Source organism: Salarias fasciatus, chromosome 9 (assembly GCF_902148845.1).
Source record: "Salarias fasciatus chromosome 9, fSalaFa1.1, whole genome shotgun sequence".
Lineage (NCBI taxonomy): Eukaryota > Metazoa > Chordata > Actinopteri > Blenniiformes > Blenniidae > Salarias > Salarias fasciatus.
In genome coordinates this window covers 17241410-17260869 of record NC_043753.1, presented here as the reverse complement: position 1 = coordinate 17260869, position 19460 = coordinate 17241410, and the positions used below count along the sequence as shown (strand labels likewise).

General features: G+C 45.5%; 1 protein-coding gene across 1 annotated transcript; it reads left to right on the top strand.

The window, feature by feature from the left end:
- The first annotated feature begins 9039 nt into the window (after positions 1–9039).
- On the top strand, positions 9040–17526 carry shha (sonic hedgehog signaling molecule a). The gene is made up of 3 exons (XM_030099236.1): positions 9040–9666; positions 13415–13676; positions 15689–17526. Exons 1-3 carry the CDS (start codon positions 9367–9369, stop codon positions 16375–16377), a joined length of 1251 nt encoding a protein of 416 aa, XP_029955096.1. The 5' UTR covers positions 9040–9366; the 3' UTR covers positions 16378–17526.
- The last annotated feature ends 1934 nt before the right edge of the window (positions 17527–19460 follow it).

The following is a 19460-nucleotide window of genomic DNA, read 5'->3' as shown; positions in this document are numbered from 1 at the left end:
GTAATTGGAAGGGAAGAGCTTTAAAGTTGTTGAAGGAGGCGAAGACAAGGCGAAAATGTTTAAACCCAGTTTGCATGAGAAAAATAAACGAACGCATGTGGAACCCGACTGATGAACATCTATACCTCCAGAGAGGGCTGACTGAGCCCTTGAGGCAGGCACTTCACTTCTGACTGATTTACAGGCCGTTTCTACCCGGGGTGCCAATCAGGCCCTGATTAGCCCCGACTGACTCGCTGATGATGGTTGAGACGGCGGCAGTCGTGTCCGCGGTCTCACCCAGCGCGCCAGATTGATTGCACGAGGCCGATTTAACCTGCATTAATCTGTGCGAATGAGATAAGAGCGGCGAGGTTCTTCATCTGTTACAGAGCACCTGTTTAAAGTAGGTGCAGCATGACAGAGGCGATGTGAAAAGAAAGGCATTCTGCTCGCTCCCAGACTTGTGGATTAGGCCCCCAGTGCCCCCTATTGGCCCCCAAATCATCTGTTGATCCTCTCACACGCTGATCCTCTACATTCATGGGGAAAAACAAGAGTTCACTGTGAGAAACTGTGAATTAAACTGTGGAAAATTCATATTGAAGGTTCAGTAACACATAAACAGGATTTCTATATAGCAATTAAAAAAAAAGTCATTGTGTTCTATATGCTTGTTGTTCCACTCGTCTTTGCCTTCATTCTACTCTCTTTTCAGCGTTTTTTGAGCTCTTTTGGCATTTCTGTCTCCTTTCTATCCAGCGTGGTGACTTATTAGAGCAGAAGTGGCGTAAGGTGCTCTGATGGGAGGAAATTATGGCGTGCGGCGGAGGGAGAAGTCCATATTATAAGCCTGCCAGCTTCCTCACTCTCAGTGCAACGAGAACAGCGGCTGCACACTGATCATACCCTCATTAAAGCTGTTCACATTCTCTTTTTTCACTCCTGTATTTTTTCCTCTGATGCACTCACAGGCTCTTTAAGTGCTTTAAGCGCTGCGGCGGTGGACTCAGTAAAAGTCTGTTAACAACCACCTTTTCAACAATGGCAGGACAATCAGAAGATGATTTTATGCAAACTTCTTCTGAGATTGATCTGCCTCCATTACCTTCGCTGTTATTCACTCGCTCCCTTTATATCAGCGCTTTAAATGTCTTTTCGATGCAAAATAAGGCTCTTAACAGCGCTTTGGAAATGAGACAGAGACGATCGTCACATTATTAGTATTCAGCGCTGTCAAGTGAAAGCTTTTTACCACATAATATGTTAATTTTCCTTGTTTTAATTTTGTCATGTTCCAGCTTTTCTCACTTTTATGACCCTGTGTATTTTACATTTTTGACTCATTTTCACACAAAGATGCTTTAAACTATTCAAACTTGAAACCGTTTCTCTTATTTCAGAAATGTTACTGATCAAGGAGTGCATCTCATTTAAAACACCTGCTCCACCGTTGTCTTACAGAATAGTCTGATGAAAGAACGGAGATCTTCATCCATTCATGATGGGTGAAATGAGGCTGAGCAGGTTCAGGATGCGTCTGATCAATCTACAACAGCCTGCTCAGCGTCAAACTGCACATTGTTTCAAACCCTGACACTGTGTGGACGTTTGTCTAACCCTAACCCTCAAAATCAATGTTGAGTTTGTAATGCTTTGAAATCTGTTATCGCCTCTGATTTGTCTCAGACTATTTTGTATTTAAAAAAAAAAAAAAAAAGAAGAAGCTTTCGGTACAGCGTACTTAACACATTTTTGAGCTCTGAGCTCCAGTCTGGTTGGCAGCTTTCTTGACAATGTAGCGAGTGGGTGAGTTTTTGCACACTTTCCTGTCAGTTTTCAGAAAACTACGCAAGTGGAGGATGTGGTGGAGTCTCACAGCGGCCACGACCTTCCCCAAGCCTCCCGCGGTTCAGTCCGGCCTCTGATAGTTTGGTGAGATTATGGAGGGAGAGACGAGGATCTGAACATCCGTATTAATTCACCGACACAGCGAAGCATGTCCTGCTATATGGTTGTGACTCAGAGGCTTCATATGGGAAATGATGTGAGGTGGAGTTATTTAAGAATCAAAGGAGGATCTAAGGTGGGAAAATACCTTTCCTGCAAGAACAAAGCATAAACATCAATTTGAGCAGTACTAAACAATAATCAATTTGTGCTACTATTAAATAGTGAGAGCCTTGAGCGAGATAATCTCTGTGAGATTGGCTCTGCGGCAAAGATCAGCCATCCCCTCCAGTGCGAGCCGGTTTTATTTCCTGTGCTTTTGATCCGCAGGTTGAACACGTCCTCACAGAGCTGAAAGATAATGTACGATGTGATTTCATGCTCATACGTACACGGCACTAAAACTGCCGTCGGTACACTCCTCAAACACCTGCGCTGTCTGCTCTGTGATCCCCTCACCTGTGATCTAAGCCCTTTATAAACCCTCCACCCTGCAGTGGCGCAGTCGAAAGAGCGCTCACCCCGTAAACTCCTCCTTCCCCCTGACAGGGCAGCCACTCTCCGAGGCAGTAAAGATAAAGGATGAGGAGTTTCCCACCTGCAGACAGGAAGTTGGGGATACATTCAGACACACAGCAGCCAAACACAAATACTCCTGAGCCCTTATACTGTATCATTTAGAGAGTAAACCAACATCCAGAACAACCAAACAGGCCCTGCTCCCTGTGATAACAGAGAAATATGGTGTGTGGGATGTGTTCAGACAGGCCCCTGCACCCCCTTCTCCTCTATATATCCCATCTGAAGTAATGTTTGTGCTTCTCATTTGTCCTTTTGAAATGTATTTAGTCCTTCGGGTTTTATTTGCAGTGGCAGGGGGGATTAGTCTGGGTTTGGCGAGCTGTACGCAGACTCCGCGAGAGGCAGGAGCAGCCTTCAGACTTTATGAATCCAGGTGGAGCAGCTTGGGAATCAACAAATGCGGATTAGGACGAGAATTACGTAATTTCACGTGTCACGATACCACGGAGGCAGCGCGGTGGTTAGCAGCTAGCACCCTCGTCTCATTACGAGACTGTATCCAAGTGTGAGTCGCGGCTTGGGGGGTTTTCTGTTCCGTGCGTGAACAGGGGCTTTTTTCCCTGTTTCCTCCCACAGTTCAGAAACGTGCATTTGAAGTTAACTCGGGACTATAAATTGCCAGAAGATGTGAGAGTGACGGTGCATTACCCTGGCGACCCGGTGGAGGCATACCCCGCCTTCACCCGCCGTCAGCTGAGAGCCGCTGCAGCGACCTGCGACCCCGAATGAGACAAAACTACACAGAAGATGGATGAATGACCATGAAAACTCAAACCATCACGACATAAAACTGCACAAATCATGATAGATAGATAGATAGATAGATAGATAGATAGATAGATAGATAGATAGATAGATAGATAGATTTTAGTTTCTGTGGTCCTCCCATGATTCATTTCATGTTTCTCAGAGAGTTTTTCCCCTGTTAAAAAAAAAAAAAAAAACAGAAGAAGAAACAAACAGCTTCAAGGGGCATCTGGTTATTCGGGGTGTCAGGGGTCATCACCACGGCGGGAGAGGGAGGAGCAGTGCAGTCTGGGAGCTCATCAGACTCGTCCTTCGGCGCGGCGTTTGACATTTCCCATCAACGCCGGCTCGCTCTCTCTCTCTCTCTCCTCACCTGGGCTCCCTCAGACACTCAGCTCCCAGCCAGACTGCCTGGGCGCTCTGTTGACACAGGCAGGCTGCTCCGTCAGTCACTCGCCTCATTAACTCCTTGCGGGGATGTCGATCCCGGCGCTGCACACGATCCCTCGCAACACGCGTGTTGGCGTACATGCTCCCAGTCAAGAGTTGCCCATTTCGGAGGCAGCCATGTGTTCGTCGGTTTGCACACCCTGACATGTTTTGACGTCTGGCTGCTTTGTCTGCGGGATTCGCTTTAACTGTCTGATCACATGAACTGATTCTGCAGCGTGTAGACAGGATACATGTGCTTTTTTTTTTTTTTTAATCCTTGTCTGCTTGGATTACAGCTCAATAGATGCACCATCTTCAGAGGAAATCCCACAGCAGTTAAAACCAAGTACTGAGCTTGATGGATATGTATATTTGCTTTTTGCTGGAGGGGAGATTGGTAAAAAAAAAAAAAAAAAAATGAAGGGTGGGCCATTAGCCCCCTCACACAAGCCTGGGTAGTGTGTAATGTTGTTGGTTTTTCCTTATGCAGTGTGTTTTCACCACTTCAGCAGTCTCACACATTCATGATGACGACTGCCGTGCAAGGTGCTTAACCTGTTGGCCCAAGGACACTACGGCACACAGACATGGGAATCTTACTGCTGATCGTGGGATTGAAGAACAACCTGCTTGCTCCTGTAGGCATCTGAGTCTAAAGAAGACAAAGTGTGTAAGACTTTCTGTGTCCATTCTGCGGTTCCCACTCGCGGTCAGGTCTGAGCCGCTGTCACTCCGGTCCAGCTTCCAGGCAGTAACTGTGATCAGCGGCAGCAATTTCCTGGATCAGTAAAAATCCGAGTGAGCATACAAAGTACAGAGGATATGGCTTTCCGTGGAAGCGATCGCTATCAGCCTCGATTTAACACAAACTGCGCGGCGCACGCTGACACTTTCCGTTTTAGATCAGCTGTGATATCAAATTGATATGGAATTTGTTTAAATTAAAAGGGAAGTCTTTTATCTATCTGTACTATGGGTGAAAATAGAATTCAGCTTTCTGGAAGAAAAAAAATACTGGACAATAGGAGCGTGAACAGCTTTGTTACTGTTTGTCGTGTTCCTCATATCAGTCAGGAGGGAGTTATTACCTTTGTTTTTTGTGGCCCGGGGTGAAATGGCAGACAATCCCAGCACTCAGGGCTCATTAGAGAGATAGAATCGCCGTCGCGACTTTAATGAAAGCCAGTGATAAAGACTTCAGGTCGAATCTCATCTCCAAGAGGTGGAGTTGTGTTTCTGTTACTCACACGTCAGTGTTTTTAACTGCGATGCTCCAGTCTTCTCCTGCAGCTTGTAGCTGAATTTGTGAAAATCACTATGCTTTGCAATATTTTTATGTTTTCTGGTTTTCTAAAGCCGAGACAGAGTGATCTCAGTGCAGCGATGGGAAGACCAGCAGATGCTACAGAGTTGCAAAACAAGCAGATTTGTCTGAATATTTCAGCCTCTAAAGCAAAATATGTTAACAGTACCATTTTAATCAGTCTCTTGTGATGTCTCCAACTAAATATCCTTTCCGCAAACAAACATTTTCAGGCTCAGATAAGAGGCAACTGGTTGACCCACACATTCCTTTTGTTTCTCTTTATAAACTCAGGTTTTAATCACAGAGTCACAGGCATTGTGCTTTTTTTAAATGGAACGGTTCCCCATGATGGTGACATTTGAGAAGAACCAAGAAGGTGCCTAGACAAGTATTGAACTGGTAGGATTTGAATCCTACCAGGTAAGACCAGCATGTGTTTGGGAGGAAGCTTGAGCACTCAGGGAGAATATGCAAACCCTGTTGACTTAATTTTTGTGGAATTAACTGTGCATCTTCAGATACGAAGCCTGGAATAAGACCCACACTGTGCCCTGGACAGAACAGTGCGTTCTTCTGAGAACAGGTTGGAAATGATGTGATGCAGTTAATCTGCAAGATGCCCCTGAACTACAACATGAAGATTTGATTCAAATGCTTTTGATTAGTTGTTTCCAATGAGCTATAATAGTTATAGTAACTTAAGGTTGAGTCCAATGAGATTAGACTAGTAACACTAAAGTTTTATAAATTACTGGAATATGGGGAACTTAAAAATAGAGCAAATTGCTGATGGTGTCTCATCAGAAGCACTAAAGTACACCGACACATGAACCTTCACACCCCACCTTTTTCCGTCAGCGTTGCCTAAGACCGCTGCGGTGTTGCGCTTCGCGGCCGCCGGCTGACTCACCTGGTGGATATCGCATGAACGCTAGCCCCCCGCTCTCCGCTCGCTCGCCTCCTTCCCCTCCCGCCGAGTTCACCCTGCCCTGCAGTTCAAAGTGGTTTTGCCTGTCTAGCCTCGGCGTTTAATGTTTAAGTATTGGGAGCGGCCTGAGAGTGCAAATAAAATGCCTTTACAGACTCCGGGGCACGCTGAGGGCTGTGACTCCAGATACTGTATTGTGAAATTTCCATTGTAGTTGACAGATTAGCTTCAGGCAGCTGAACATCGGACCGTTTCCTTCCACATAATGCCCGATGCGTGCAGCTTAGATAAACCATTGAGGAGACGATCATTCAAGCCCTGTCGCCCTGACAAAAGAGCGCACATGTCCGCGGGATCGTCGGCAACATGTCCGTGCTGTAAACTGTTTGTCAAAAGTTCAAAACAGGATAAAGGCTTGAATGCGGACCCCACCTGCAAGGAGAAACCACAAAGAGTTGTGGTAGGGCCGGCTTTCTGTCAAGGCTGCTTGAAAGGAAACCCTATTTGCAGCGAAGGAAAACAACACGGAAAGCCTGACACTACTTATATGTTTGTGCGTGATTATTCTGTAGTCCTAATCCGTCTAACAATGTTACAAAACATTCAGACAGGAGGAGGCTTTAAAGCAGTAATTGGGGGGACTTACGCTGGTTAAACTCCACTCACCCACTTCTAGTTGCATCTCGCTCGCGCTCGATCGAGACTGTGGCACAAGAAATCAAACATGGGTGTGGATTGAGTCTGATTCCGAGCATAACTCCTAATTCCCTTGAATGTCAAGAGGAAGAGCGGGCATTTTCAGGAGAGCAGGTGAAGGCATAAAAGAGCGGCGGAAAGGTTACGCAAGCGCACGTGAGGTCTGTGCAATTTACCGGAGGTTGAGGGGGGCACGGGGTTTGTCGGGACCTCGTCGAGGAGCCAGAAAATGATGAATCACTGGCCGTTTTCACGCCTTGTGCTGGATTAGCATCACATGCAACAGGCTTCTTAATATGAATTGTGTAATGCCCCCAATCCCTCCAGAATTATTTCATAAATGGAGGCTCCGCTTTGCTGTGGCACCTTCATTGGCAAAACCGATTTTTCTTTGCTTGAATCTGTCATATTGTTTTTCTTTACGCACATTAAGATAACCAATCAGTTCAAAGCTCACAACAAACTGATCTGAGATCTTGACTTGTATACAGAGTGTTGTGTGATTTACTTCGCTTGTAGTTTTAATCTCCACCCAAATGACTCTAATAGGCCCAAACCAAACAATGTGTAGTGCTTGCTAATAATATTTGAACCAGGTTTGGCAGAGAAATGGTTGATTAACTGGAAGAAGGAATAAGTTCATGCCCATCAATACATATTTTATCATTATTATTATTATTATCATTATTAGTCCTGCTACTTCCTGTTTTCATCATGAAGACTGAGAAGCTCCAAGGACACTTCCTGCCTCGTCTCCTCTTCTGTGTTTGAGGCGTTGGTGTGACAGGCCAGTCTTTAACTCAGTGAAACCTGACTTGGGGCCAAACGCTGCCTCCGGTGTCCCTCAGGGTGCCACAACTGCTGTCAGCTCAGTGTTTGAACGGCAACTTTGTGGAGGCAGCTGCTGAAATTTGCCCGAAGAAGACGTCTCAAAAACGTCGAAGGCTTAAAAAAAAAAAAAAAAAAAACCAGAGATACCATTGATTTGTAGACCTGAAGCCATCACGCGGGAGATGACGGTCTTGCTTTGGGTTATACTGCAGCGTGCCAAGTGCAAGAAGTCATCTTTTGGCTGAGGCTTGATGCTCGCTGTCTCGGTGAGCGGCAGGTCGTCTCACCTGCTCTGGATGCTTGGCACGAAGTGAACAACACCACACTGGAGGTCAGCCAGAGTGGGGTTCAATGAGACTGAAGCCACACCAAAGGCTGGCATATCTGTCCTCACTTCAGAGCACCTGTGCCATGCTGTTGCTGTGATGAGAGCTTAAGTTGCCCCAAAACAGCCCCTCTTCCTGTAATTACTCTTTGTCAAGGCATGAAAAAATCTCTCTGAAGCACTGCAAATATCCAAGCGTAAACATCGTGAATGTATTTAATTGTGATATGCAGCTCCAACACAAACACACCACTTAAGCAGGTCTAATTGTAGCATTAACAAAAGATCAATAATGATCACAGCTGTAACACCAGTGGTGAACTGAGGCAGTTTGGTCCATTTCCATGCCAGATTCAAAAGACTCTCATCACCTGCATCTAAGCTGAAAATATACACAAACCAATGAGGTTGGCCTCTTTCTTCACTATTTATCATTGATCTGTCAATAAAATAGTCTTTGGTAAGCTATAGGAGGTCAGTTTATTCCTGGAACACCACAGTCTTGACCAGTATACCTTTTACGCACTAATTATGCCATTTCGAATCAAATGAATCTTTGGAATGAGTCGTTCAGGCATCTGAAACCTGTCCCATTGTACTACAAGTCTTTTCCCACACTCCTGCTTAATGAATCAACCCTGAGTCATATTTTATCAAAACTGTGACAAATTAAACTACCAAATCGTTTCCTGAACTGGGTGCGCATTTTTACGCGTAAAAATAGGCTGCGCGCAACGCAGACATGGTCATGCTTTTGTTTTTTTTTTATTCATGCATTTGTCCCATAATAACCAACTCTTTATTTTGTAAATTCATTTGTTTTAGGTGATCTGGTATCCAGGCAAAATCATCCAATCCAGATGTGCGCAGTTTGCGTTCAGACGCAGCTTGATTTTCCTGAGAAACGCTTCATGTGCGCAAAGTTGTTCTTCCAGACTTACTTCAATTACCACGCGCGCGCACACGCGCGCGCACGCACGGTGAAATCACTTCACCTGACTACACTGCCTCAGATTTGAGCTGAGCACTGTGTAAGTTGTGCTGTCTGCGCTTCCTTTCCCGTGAAAGCTGGCAAACGGGAGGTGGTGGTGGTGGTGGTGGGGGTGGGGGGAGAGACGGTTTATAATTGATGTTTTCCCATGGAACAGCCCCTCCTCCTCGCAACACAGGCTGACCCTCAGGTGGAAGAAATCTTTTAAGATTTTTTTGTGGGATAACATCAGGAGGGTTTGTCTAGGCGAGCCAATCAAGTCCCTCCCCTGCTATAGATCGGTGCTATAATACAAAGCAGTAAAAGCGGTCGCCTCACACAAGCGGCTGCAGCTCGACTAGAGATCCCGTGGCTTTTAATTCCCTCACTACTTTTTTTTTTTTTTAAAGAAAGCCTCCTTCTGTGTGCCCCGTTATTACCGTTCGTCTGAGGCGTTCGTTTCCGCACCTGCCGCGGTAAGAGACCAAGCGAAGGCGAAGTGAAAGAGGAGACAAGGACATTGCGAGAGAGCCGGGAGAGGCAGACGGCTGAGACAGCAGCGGTGACTCGTTTGAGATCTTAAAGGACAAAAAAAAAAAAAAAAAAAAAAAAAAAAAAAAATGCTGCTCTGGACCAAGATCGCTTTTGTCGGTCTCATCTGCTTGTCCTTGGTGTCCTCTGGGATGGGATGCGGACCGGGCAGGGGCTACGGCAGGAGAAGACACCCGAAGAAGCTGACACCTCTTGCGTACAAGCAGTTCATCCCCAACGTGGCGGAGAAGACCCTCGGGGCAAGCGGCAGATACGAAGGCAAGATCACAAGAAACTCTGAGCGATTTAAAGAACTGACTCCCAATTATAACACAGACATCATATTCAAGGATGAGGAGAACACCGGTGCCGACAGGTTAATGACTCAGGTAAGGAGACAGAATAACCTCTTCTTCTTTTTCCTCCTCCTAACGCACCATCACTGCGCACTGCAACAACCTCCTTGTCAGACTGATTGCGCACCTTAAGTGAAGTCTCTTTTACCCGCTGCTGAACTCTTCACACTGAGCCTTTTAACTTCGCTGTAAAAGCAGATGCGTTTTATGCACCGGCATGGGAGTTTTCAAAGGCTGCAGTCTCGAGGCGAATATAGAAATCCAGCTGGAGAAGTGATGTGCAGGCGGACAGTCAGGACACTCGGCCTTCATGATTGTGACAGTATATTTAAAATATTAATGTGCCCCTCTCCTCATATCTATATTTGTATCTGTATGCAGCCGTATTTGTTGTCTTATGGCCCCGCATTCTCATAATACTGCATTTTGCAAAGACTTCCAGTATTTGTTGCCTATTTGAGCTTTACATCGCAGCTTGTTTTAAAGCGCATTTCTTTATTCCAGCCCTCACTGGAAGCTGGAGATGCGCAACGCTTCAAACAGCCGGGCTTAGTCAAGCATGGCGTGGCTCATTCAGACATTTTCTTGCACAGGCTGCTGTAATTCAGCCCTTTCGCGTGGTGTGCATCTGTGCGTGAACACAGCAACATTTCTTTCGGAGTGTTTCCAACACTATCAGGACTTCACAAATGGGTGGGACACGATCAGTCACGGGAAGGAGACGCACGGGGCTTATTGTGCCTTTTACGTGCGCTTTCAAAAAGGATGACATCTTTCTTAAAATACTCCATCCTCCTGGAGCCCGCCAGTTATCAAATCTTGCAGCTCAGTCTGTGCAGATAAGACTGGGCTCGCAATACGTCGGTGAGATGCCTTGATTTCTCTCCAGGCTGCAGCATGCCGCGTCTTTTCAGCATGACTTTTAGCACTCAGATGCTTGTGAATTATTGAAAACGCTTGGGTGATATTGGCTCAGTAATAATAAAATGCCGGTGGTGGTGGTGGTGGCGGCGGCGGCGGCGGCGGCGATGAAGCCAGGCGCGCGCCGGAGTCCCTGAACCCGTGCCTCGCACCATGCAAGAGCACGAGCTCCGATGAAATATTCACTGTGCGTGCGGTCTCGGCGTCCCCTCTCAGCCCTCCCCACATCTCATCTGTCATACACCTATAGGTTCTCATACGCAGGGATCATGAGATTACAGCTGTGTGCGGATGTGATTCCCAAAGTGTGGGTTGAGGGAACTCCCCCGGACGCCAAGGAGCTTCCAAATCACCCATTAAGAAAGAAATACTTTAATTCAACTTCTAATAGTTTTCATGGAGAGAGAGGCGGGGGGACTTCATGAAAGGTTTTATTCTGACTAAAATATCTCACCTGCCATAACTTGGTGGTCTGCTTTTGCGACTGTCGGGGATGTTGCACTAGTTTTTCCACATTTAACTAAATATTTTTTGGTTGATGCTACATGATCTGGTTCTCATTCCACAGGGTTTATGGGAACAGCTTCCACCAAACTGGGGTATGAAACGTAGATGAATTGGCTTTGAGACACCCTTTATGGCGCCTGAAACGCAATTTGAACTTCAGACCTCTGGTCAGCAGGAGGCCACACATGCATAACACTGTAAATCAATCAGAAAAGCTGGAAAAGGAGAATGAGTGGAGCTGCTGAACATTTAAGCATCATCACATGAGCTTTACGCTCTTCCAGTGGTTCAGAACTTTCTGTCGGAGCCCAGGTGGTTTTTACGCACGGACTTTTACGCACGAGATAATTGGACTTCTCCCGTTATCTTTTGTTTTTAGAAAACTGATGCTGTAGTCATACATGAATCAAGGCACGCGTCTGAAGTGACTCTGTCAGATATTTGCAATAAATCAGTCCATCAATCAATTCCCTGAAGTCTAGCCAAGCCTGTATATTAGAAAGAGCGCTTGAGCAAGCACCTATTTCCCTACTATTAAGTCACAGCTCACTCCCAGGAAAGTTGCCAGCAGATGCGTTTCCCAGACATTTACGGTTAGTGTCCTGGAGTAATGGGGCCTGGGTTCAACAGGAGCATCACTTTCACCAACTAATCCACAAATTCTAGCTTGATGTTGAGTCATAAAATGTGATTAGCCACAAAATATAGGTTCCTGTGAAGCAATAGGATTAGTAAATCTCACAAATCCTATTTGGATTGAGTGAACTTTGACTTGTTTCAGGAAATTTCAACAGAGTAATGAAGCAGAATAAGGTGTCAGTGAGTTTAGTGGTTATTTTTAAGACAAGATAATGATCAGATCATTACAAAAATACTTAAGTTGCCTTTTTTATAAACACTCGAAACGGTGCCAGGCACGCTGTCAGACGCTCCTTTTTGGTTGAAAGAAACTGAACCTAAGATGTTGTGTCAGATTAAAGTGATTTTAAAGTGGCTTTTTTTTTGCAGTGCAGTCTGTTAAGAGCTTGCAGTCTCTTCCCACACTGCAAACGAGTCGGAAAAGAGACGCGCTGGCGGCTTGTTTGCACTGACAGGTAGCTGATAAGTGTTTCCTCTAACCAAATCATTTGTGAAAAGATTAAGAGGCAGGCTGTTGAACAACTTTACCCCGAGCACAAAGCGCCCGGTCCAAGGCGCCCTGCTGGGCTTCATGGTGGCTGAGCAGAATTTGGCTTGATTTGCGGCACACGACCTAATGAATTAATAAATAGGTTAAGCTTTACGGCTCTTGACTCTGACAATCCCACTCAGTATGGTGAAGGCTTTTTTTTTTTCCAGCCTGGGTTTTTCATTCAACACATGCTACAAGTGTGATATCCTCATAAAACAGAGGCTGATATATGTGAAACTTTCTGTGGGTCTGTGTGAACATTCTTACTTTAAGACCCCCGGGCTGTCCAGAGGGGAGAAGGACAGTGGATCACACATAGACGCTCCTCTGTGCCCCCGAACGGTCCGCGGAATATTTCACAAGTCTGTCAGTCAGCAGCCAAAACACCTCGACTTAAGGAGGCATGTCACGTTTCAGAGACTTTGCAGGAGAAGAATAATGAAAGTTTCCCTCCGCCGTTGGGGTGAAAAGGCTCTTTGTGATGTTTTATTTGACATATTGGTTCGGCGTCGAGAATAGTTGTCTTGGAGAAGGCCAAGCATCTTCATTGAGAGCGCAGAGGCTGGGGTGCCGTACGCACTCATTTGCAGGACAAACTCCAGATATTTTAAGGCAGGCAGCTGCTCTTGAAGATCATCTTCATATCATCTGCATATCAATTATTTATTTAAAGAAAACAGACAAGTTGCCAGCCAACAAACGACGCGCTCATTTCGCCGCCTAATATAGGCTCATGAATTTATAATGCGTTAATGTTGCTTTAACGCGACACTTTTGGATGGAAAGGGACGCTGCTCGCACCTTTCCAAGACCGAAGACCCATATGTTATAGGCCAGTGAAGCGAATGCAGTGCCTTATCAATATTTCATCGGCAGCTTTCTTATCCGAGATGTGCCCTCTGACGCTGCTGCTCACACTGAGAAATGCAAGCTCACATTGAGAATCAGAGCCGCAGTTCACTCCCAGGGTTTCACCTCAGCTGGGAGGGAAGTGCAGGTGTGGGCGAGGCCTCAGCCAATGCATCGATCACCTATCGTTATTAGATAACTGCGCGCAAGTTGGTGTGCATGTTGGTGTAGCCATGCCATGCAGTGTGGAGAGTTTTCCACACTTCCCCCCCCTAATGCGATCCAATCTGACACAACTCAGGTGTTTCATTGATCTGCTTCTTCTCCCCGCAGAGATGTAAAGACAAGCTGAACTCGCTGGCCATCTCGGTGATGAACCAGTGGCCCGGGGTTAAGCTGCGGGTCACCGAGGGCTGGGACGAGGACGGACACCACTTCGAGGAGTCGCTCCATTACGAGGGCAGGGCCGTGGACATCACCACCTCGGACCGAGACAAGAGCAAGTACGGCACCCTGTCCAGGCTGGCGGTGGAGGCCGGCTTCGACTGGGTTTACTACGAATCCAAAGCCCACATCCACTGCTCTGTGAAAGCAGGTACGGCTGCCGCGCGCTTACTGTCACCCACTTTAGGATCTGCCATGCGCACTGGAAGAAAGGCGCGTTTTCCCATCAGGGAGATTAGTGTCTAACCGCAGTGGCAGCTCAGAGGAGCGAGTTTATCTCCAGAAAAAAAAAAAAGTTTAAGCCAACACAACAGAACCATCAGCTGCTTGTGAAAGGAATAAATTAATATTTAATGAAGTCAACTCAAGTTATTATTGATCCCAAGACGCATACATGGGTCTGCTTTCCATCCGTGGACACGTGCGTCCAAGGCAACCTGCGCAGTGGCCAATCAGACCCCACATGTGCTTCAAGAAGGCACGTGTGATATTAAAACAGCAATAAAATGTGATTTTATGTGCAGAATAATATATCTTACTGTTTAATTGCATCGTTAAGTTAATCAAAAATAATTCTGATTAATCACAAAAATAGTTCCCATTGATTGTCATCTTAAATACTAAACCAAACCACGTGTTCCAGATGATTTATTTGGACTAAACTGTGTTGGGAAGTTGGGAATAGATATTTGAATGAATGATGTATGGGCGCCTCTCAGCCTGTGGCGCTCTGAGCATTTCCCATGCAGCGTGTTTCTTGATCTTACATCGCCCCACACTGTCTCCTGGTGGGAACCACGACCACAATCTCAAGGCTGCCTGCTCCAGGGTGACCTAGAAAAAAGCAAATCGTTTTAGTTTCTCCGGCTTTTTCGTCGCGGAAATGAAAATAATTGCACTTAGGTGAGATAATCGTTTGGAATTAGAGGGCGTTTTTATACCATCTTTATGTGAGGAAACGAAAAAAAAAAGCATCTGTTTCACCTCTCTGTGGCTTCACTTAATTTGTCCCAGCATTAAGATTGAATTAGGAATTCTAAGAGCCTCAGTGGGGATCAGTTTGGGCTGAAATAACCCGGCCAGGCCTTCACTGCAGGACACCTTTTTGCGCTTAGAAAAAAAATTTTTTTCGCACTGATTGATGAACCGTGGCGCTTTTCTCAGCTCAGACTTTATTGATAAATCCCTTATTTATCATTCAACACACACGTTTGGAGATCACAGTGTGGGCTCGGCCGACGTGTCATTGGGGGTCATGCGACTTTACCAAAAGGATTTGGCGGAACAATGTTGAATTGGTCGGGGTAAATCTGGTTTTCAGTTGTCACCTTATTTCATGCTCGGGAATCTTAAAAGAAGATTAAAAGCCCCCAAATTCTGAGTAGGAAACCCCCCTCTGTGTGTGTGTGTGTGTGCGCGCAGGACAGTGTGATCCTAGAGACTGGTATGTGAAGAGCTCCACCAAGGCCAAAATTATTGTCATCAAGACTGACAACAAAGCAGGGAGAGGTGGTAGACAGGGGGGCACATTGATGTTGCACAACAGAAAGCATTTAAGAGTCCGGGCCCTCATTTAAATTCAAATCTACAACTCGAGAGGCTTGGAAAAGTGGCTCCACTGGGTAAATAGTAGTTGTGAGTCGCCTATTTGTGTGAATTGTCACATAGAGGTTTCTGCACCTGAGTAAATATGGGAAGAGTAGCTGGGAAAGGCGTAAGTGTTCTTTACCGAGAGTAGCTCGATCCACAAGCTGATTTAGAATAACAATGCCTGCTCTTTATTGGCTTTTTTTTTTTTTTTTAATTAAGAATAGATGAGCCAAGGCTTTCAGTTTTTCTCGTCTCAGACAACGTGGGCTGAGCCAATACGCATCTGGCATGAAGGAGCCGACAGGCATCATTATGCAAAAATGCATATGGCCCACCAAGATGTGTGGAGGCACCAAAAATACAAATACAAGTTTAAAAAAAAGTCGAGGGAAACGGTTGTCCTGGACTTTAATGACTCAAAACACCTGTGATATTATTCGAAAAGTCCAAAAAGAAGTGATGAAAAACTTCAAAAAGGAGGCGATTTGGGATATTTCATAAGATGCAAATGACCCACTAAGCATTTCTGGATGTATGATTGAGTTTTGACGTGCAAATGTTTTATTTTAACAGAAAATTCAGTGGCAGCAAAGTCCGGCGGCTGCTTCCCGGGCTCCTCCACCGTCACCCTGCAGGACGGCACCAGCAAGGCGGTGAGGGACCTCCAGCCGGGGGACGCGGTGCTGGCGGCGGACGAGCACGGAAACCCGACCTACACCGAGTTCATCATGTTCCTGGACCGGGACTCGACCACCCAGAGGCTCTTCCACGTGATCGAAACCGCCACGGGGGAGAAGATCCGCCTCACCGCGGCGCATCTGCTCTTCGTCGGCCCCGGGAACTCCACGGCGGAGGCGCGCGGGAGGATGTCCGCCGTGTTCGCCAGCCAGGTCCGAGCCGGACAGACCGTGTTCGTGTTCGATCCGGAGAGAAGTCGACTCTTTCCCGTCGTCGTAAAACGGATTTACACGGAAACGCACGAGGGCTCCTTCGCGCCGGTGACCGTTCAGGGGACCGTCGTGGTGGACCGGGTCCTCGTGTCCTGTTACGCAGTGATCGAGGACCACGACCTGGCGCACTGGGCCCTGGCGCCCGTCAGGCTCGCCCACTGGGTGTCCTCGTCGTTGTTCACGCCCGCGCGTCACGCCGGCGCGCAAAACGACGGCGTGCACTGGTACTCCAAAATCCTCTATCGACTGGGGACATGGCTCTTGGACAGCCACTCCATGCATCCGCTCGGGATGTCGGTATCCCCGAGTTGAAGGTTCTGCTCCAGGAACAGAACCAGACTGAAATGTAGGACACACGAACTATTCAGTAGATTAAAAAAAAAAAAGATAAAATAATAATAATAATAATAAAAAAAAAAAGAAAAGAAAAAAAAAAACGAACAGAAAGACAAACGAGACAAAGGCCCGCAGCGGAGTTGGGATATTTATTTGAGTGACTTTTCCATGATGTGTCCCCCTTTCAAAGAATGAATGGAGCCTTAAAAAAAAAAAAAGTTTCTTTTTGAATAATTTATTCTCATGTGAACTCTGTTGCTGTCACATTAATGGATTATGAAACGGTGTGAGCAGCAAATTGTGCATAATCTATTTTTGTATATCTCAAATGCAAAAAAAGAAAAAAGAAAAAGAAACAACGAGAAAAAAGTGTAAAAAATGAAAAAAAAAAGATTAAAAAATGTCGCAAAGTGAAAGAAGATCATGTAGAACGGAGCTAACTTTGACAGGTTGTAATGTTCATATGTGCATAAATGTGCAACTGACTGTTATATTTTGGGGAGAACAAACTTCGTGGGGTTCCATAAATTATATTTTTATACACAGAATTGTAAATTAGATTTTGACAGATCGCTACCGAATCACATTTCGTTATTTGAAATAGTGTAAGATATGAGAATATATTTTAATTTAAATACAGTAGTTGGGAAAGTATTGGAAAATCTTGTACTGCTTTGGTTTATTAAGAATTTTATTATTTTGTAAACTGTTGTTTTAAGTTGTCGGAGAGGGACAGATATTCTGCCTCGTGTCTGCATTCTCTGCTTATTTTTATTTTTTGTGTCTTTGTGTTTCTATTTTTTCCTGTTTTCTTCTGAGAAAAAAAGATATTAAATGCAGATCCTGACAATTCAGTAACAGTAAAGTAGTACTGAAACTGTTTCGTTAAATAAATTAATAAGTAACTCCCGTAAATGTACTAAAATGTTATTTTTCTTTTCATATTTTGTAATAGGGAAATAGTTTTATAGAAATGACCTGCGGCACATGCACAGTTTGGATAGTCTCTATAGCCAGACCATACCAGTTTAACTTTCATAACAGGGCGATGTGTCAAAAATGTCTAGAGTTTATTATTTATATGTTTATTACAAAATGAGATAAAGAAAACTCTTCAAACTTGCAGTTGTTACATGTCTTTGTTAACTGAGCTGCACGGGAAACCAGAAAAAAAAAGGAAAATTCAGATTAAACATGGCACAAGAAACGGGGAGATGTAGGAAAGCCTTTCGAAAACGCATTTGTGGGATGAGCAGTGCAGTTAAAGCTGGATGAGATGGGATCTGCACTGCAGAAAGCTTCTGAGTTGATTTTTTAATTAACATCTAACAACCGTTTTACACGGTAATCGAATCAAGTGATCCTGCTGGGAGAGCGAGCAAACAATAACCCTCCTATTTGGGGGGGAAATTTTGCGCTTTGAAGCGCCTTTTGCGTGCTTGCGAAATGTTGAGAGCCCATGTCAAATTTAACGAGGTCTGCCCTCCGCAAATAACTCCGAACCTGCAGACAGATTAAACAGCAGTGTGTTTGTTGGCCCCGGAGGTCAGATCGCTCCATCAGTGTGGCTGGGATGGAGGGATGGAGGGATGGAGGGATGGAGGGAGACGCCGCGGTCCCAGCAGGCCGGATCGCAGCTTCCTTAGGCCCGACAAATCACCATAATCCTCCCGTATTTTCAGAGGGACTTACTCCCCGCGTGGAGCTTCCTCCTCCTCCTCCTCCTCCTCCTCCGGCAGTGGAGGAGTGCTGCGGGAGCTTCAGACAGTCCCGCCGCCGGCTGCTGCGCGGTGCGCGCGCGCCATCGTGTGGTCAGACCCCGGAACTGCAGCATGGTGCGCAACTGCAGGTGCATTACGCACTATTACTACGCATTAAAAGTGATGTAATGAGTAATAAGATAATCAAAGATAAAAAAAAAAAAAAGTGTTTTGATAACAAATCTAGAGAGGCAACTTCTTAATAATTTTCTGAAATTAACCTCAAATCAATCACTATACCATGAGATCCGACCACTGCACGACAATTTCAAAGTTGAGACCTTACTGAGAGTTATTCCCTGATATTTGTGGCTCATCGTGCAGGCCAGAGGAGGAGCAGGCTCAGTAGAGGAGTTGTGAAACGTCTCCTATAAAAGCCATCCCTCACTCCGACTTATCACAGGTAAAAGGGCCCATTGAACCCGAGTTTTCTGAACACTGTTGCAACATGAGCAGGAATTCCATTTTGCTCTCCCACATTGTGTTTTGTTGTTGATATTGTGAGGTGGAAACTTCAGGGAGGGACAAAGCGGCCCATCTCTGCCGGCGCTGTGACCTTGGGTCCCTGTCAGATACAAAGGCGTCCGCGCAGGGCAGCATTCCTCAGAGCAGGTAAACAGAGCCTCCTCTAATCCCTCTGGGGCCCTCAGTCTGCTGGAGCTCAACAACGGCTTTTACAAATGTTGACATTTGCAAACACGAACAGTCTGGCATTCTGGAAAACAAGACTCCCCGTTTCCAAGAGAGGCCTGCAGACGGCGGCGCGCACGCTCTTCCAGGCCGCAGGGAATTCTGGGAGCATCTTGACACATGGATGCGCCTTTAATGCAACTTTCCACGAAACCAAAGCTGATTCACAAGTGGTATACAGGCATTAAATTTGATTAAATCTTAAATTAATGCAACTATATACTAATGCATATGTATATTTTGAGTCATTTACAGCTGTTCAACTGTTCAATGCACCACATTTATCTTCTTTCTGCACCTTCTTTATTAAAATTAGTTCATTAGTTTTTCATGCTGATGCCACAGAAGACAAGCAGATTTGCAGCACAAATAGTTAAACTGCAAATTACAACTAAGATGATTTGAATGAGTAAAAGTTACGATTCGGGAAAATTTTCTTGAACATTTCAAAGTTTGGTCATTTCAGGCTTGAAATCAAACGATGAGTGAGAATCAAAAGCTTCATTATGGGCAGAAGCTCGAGGGTTAAATCCCTCTAATTCAGTGGTTTTCTAGATAAAGTTAACATGTCTGAAAAAACCTCACTCTCAATCACACAATCAAAACAAG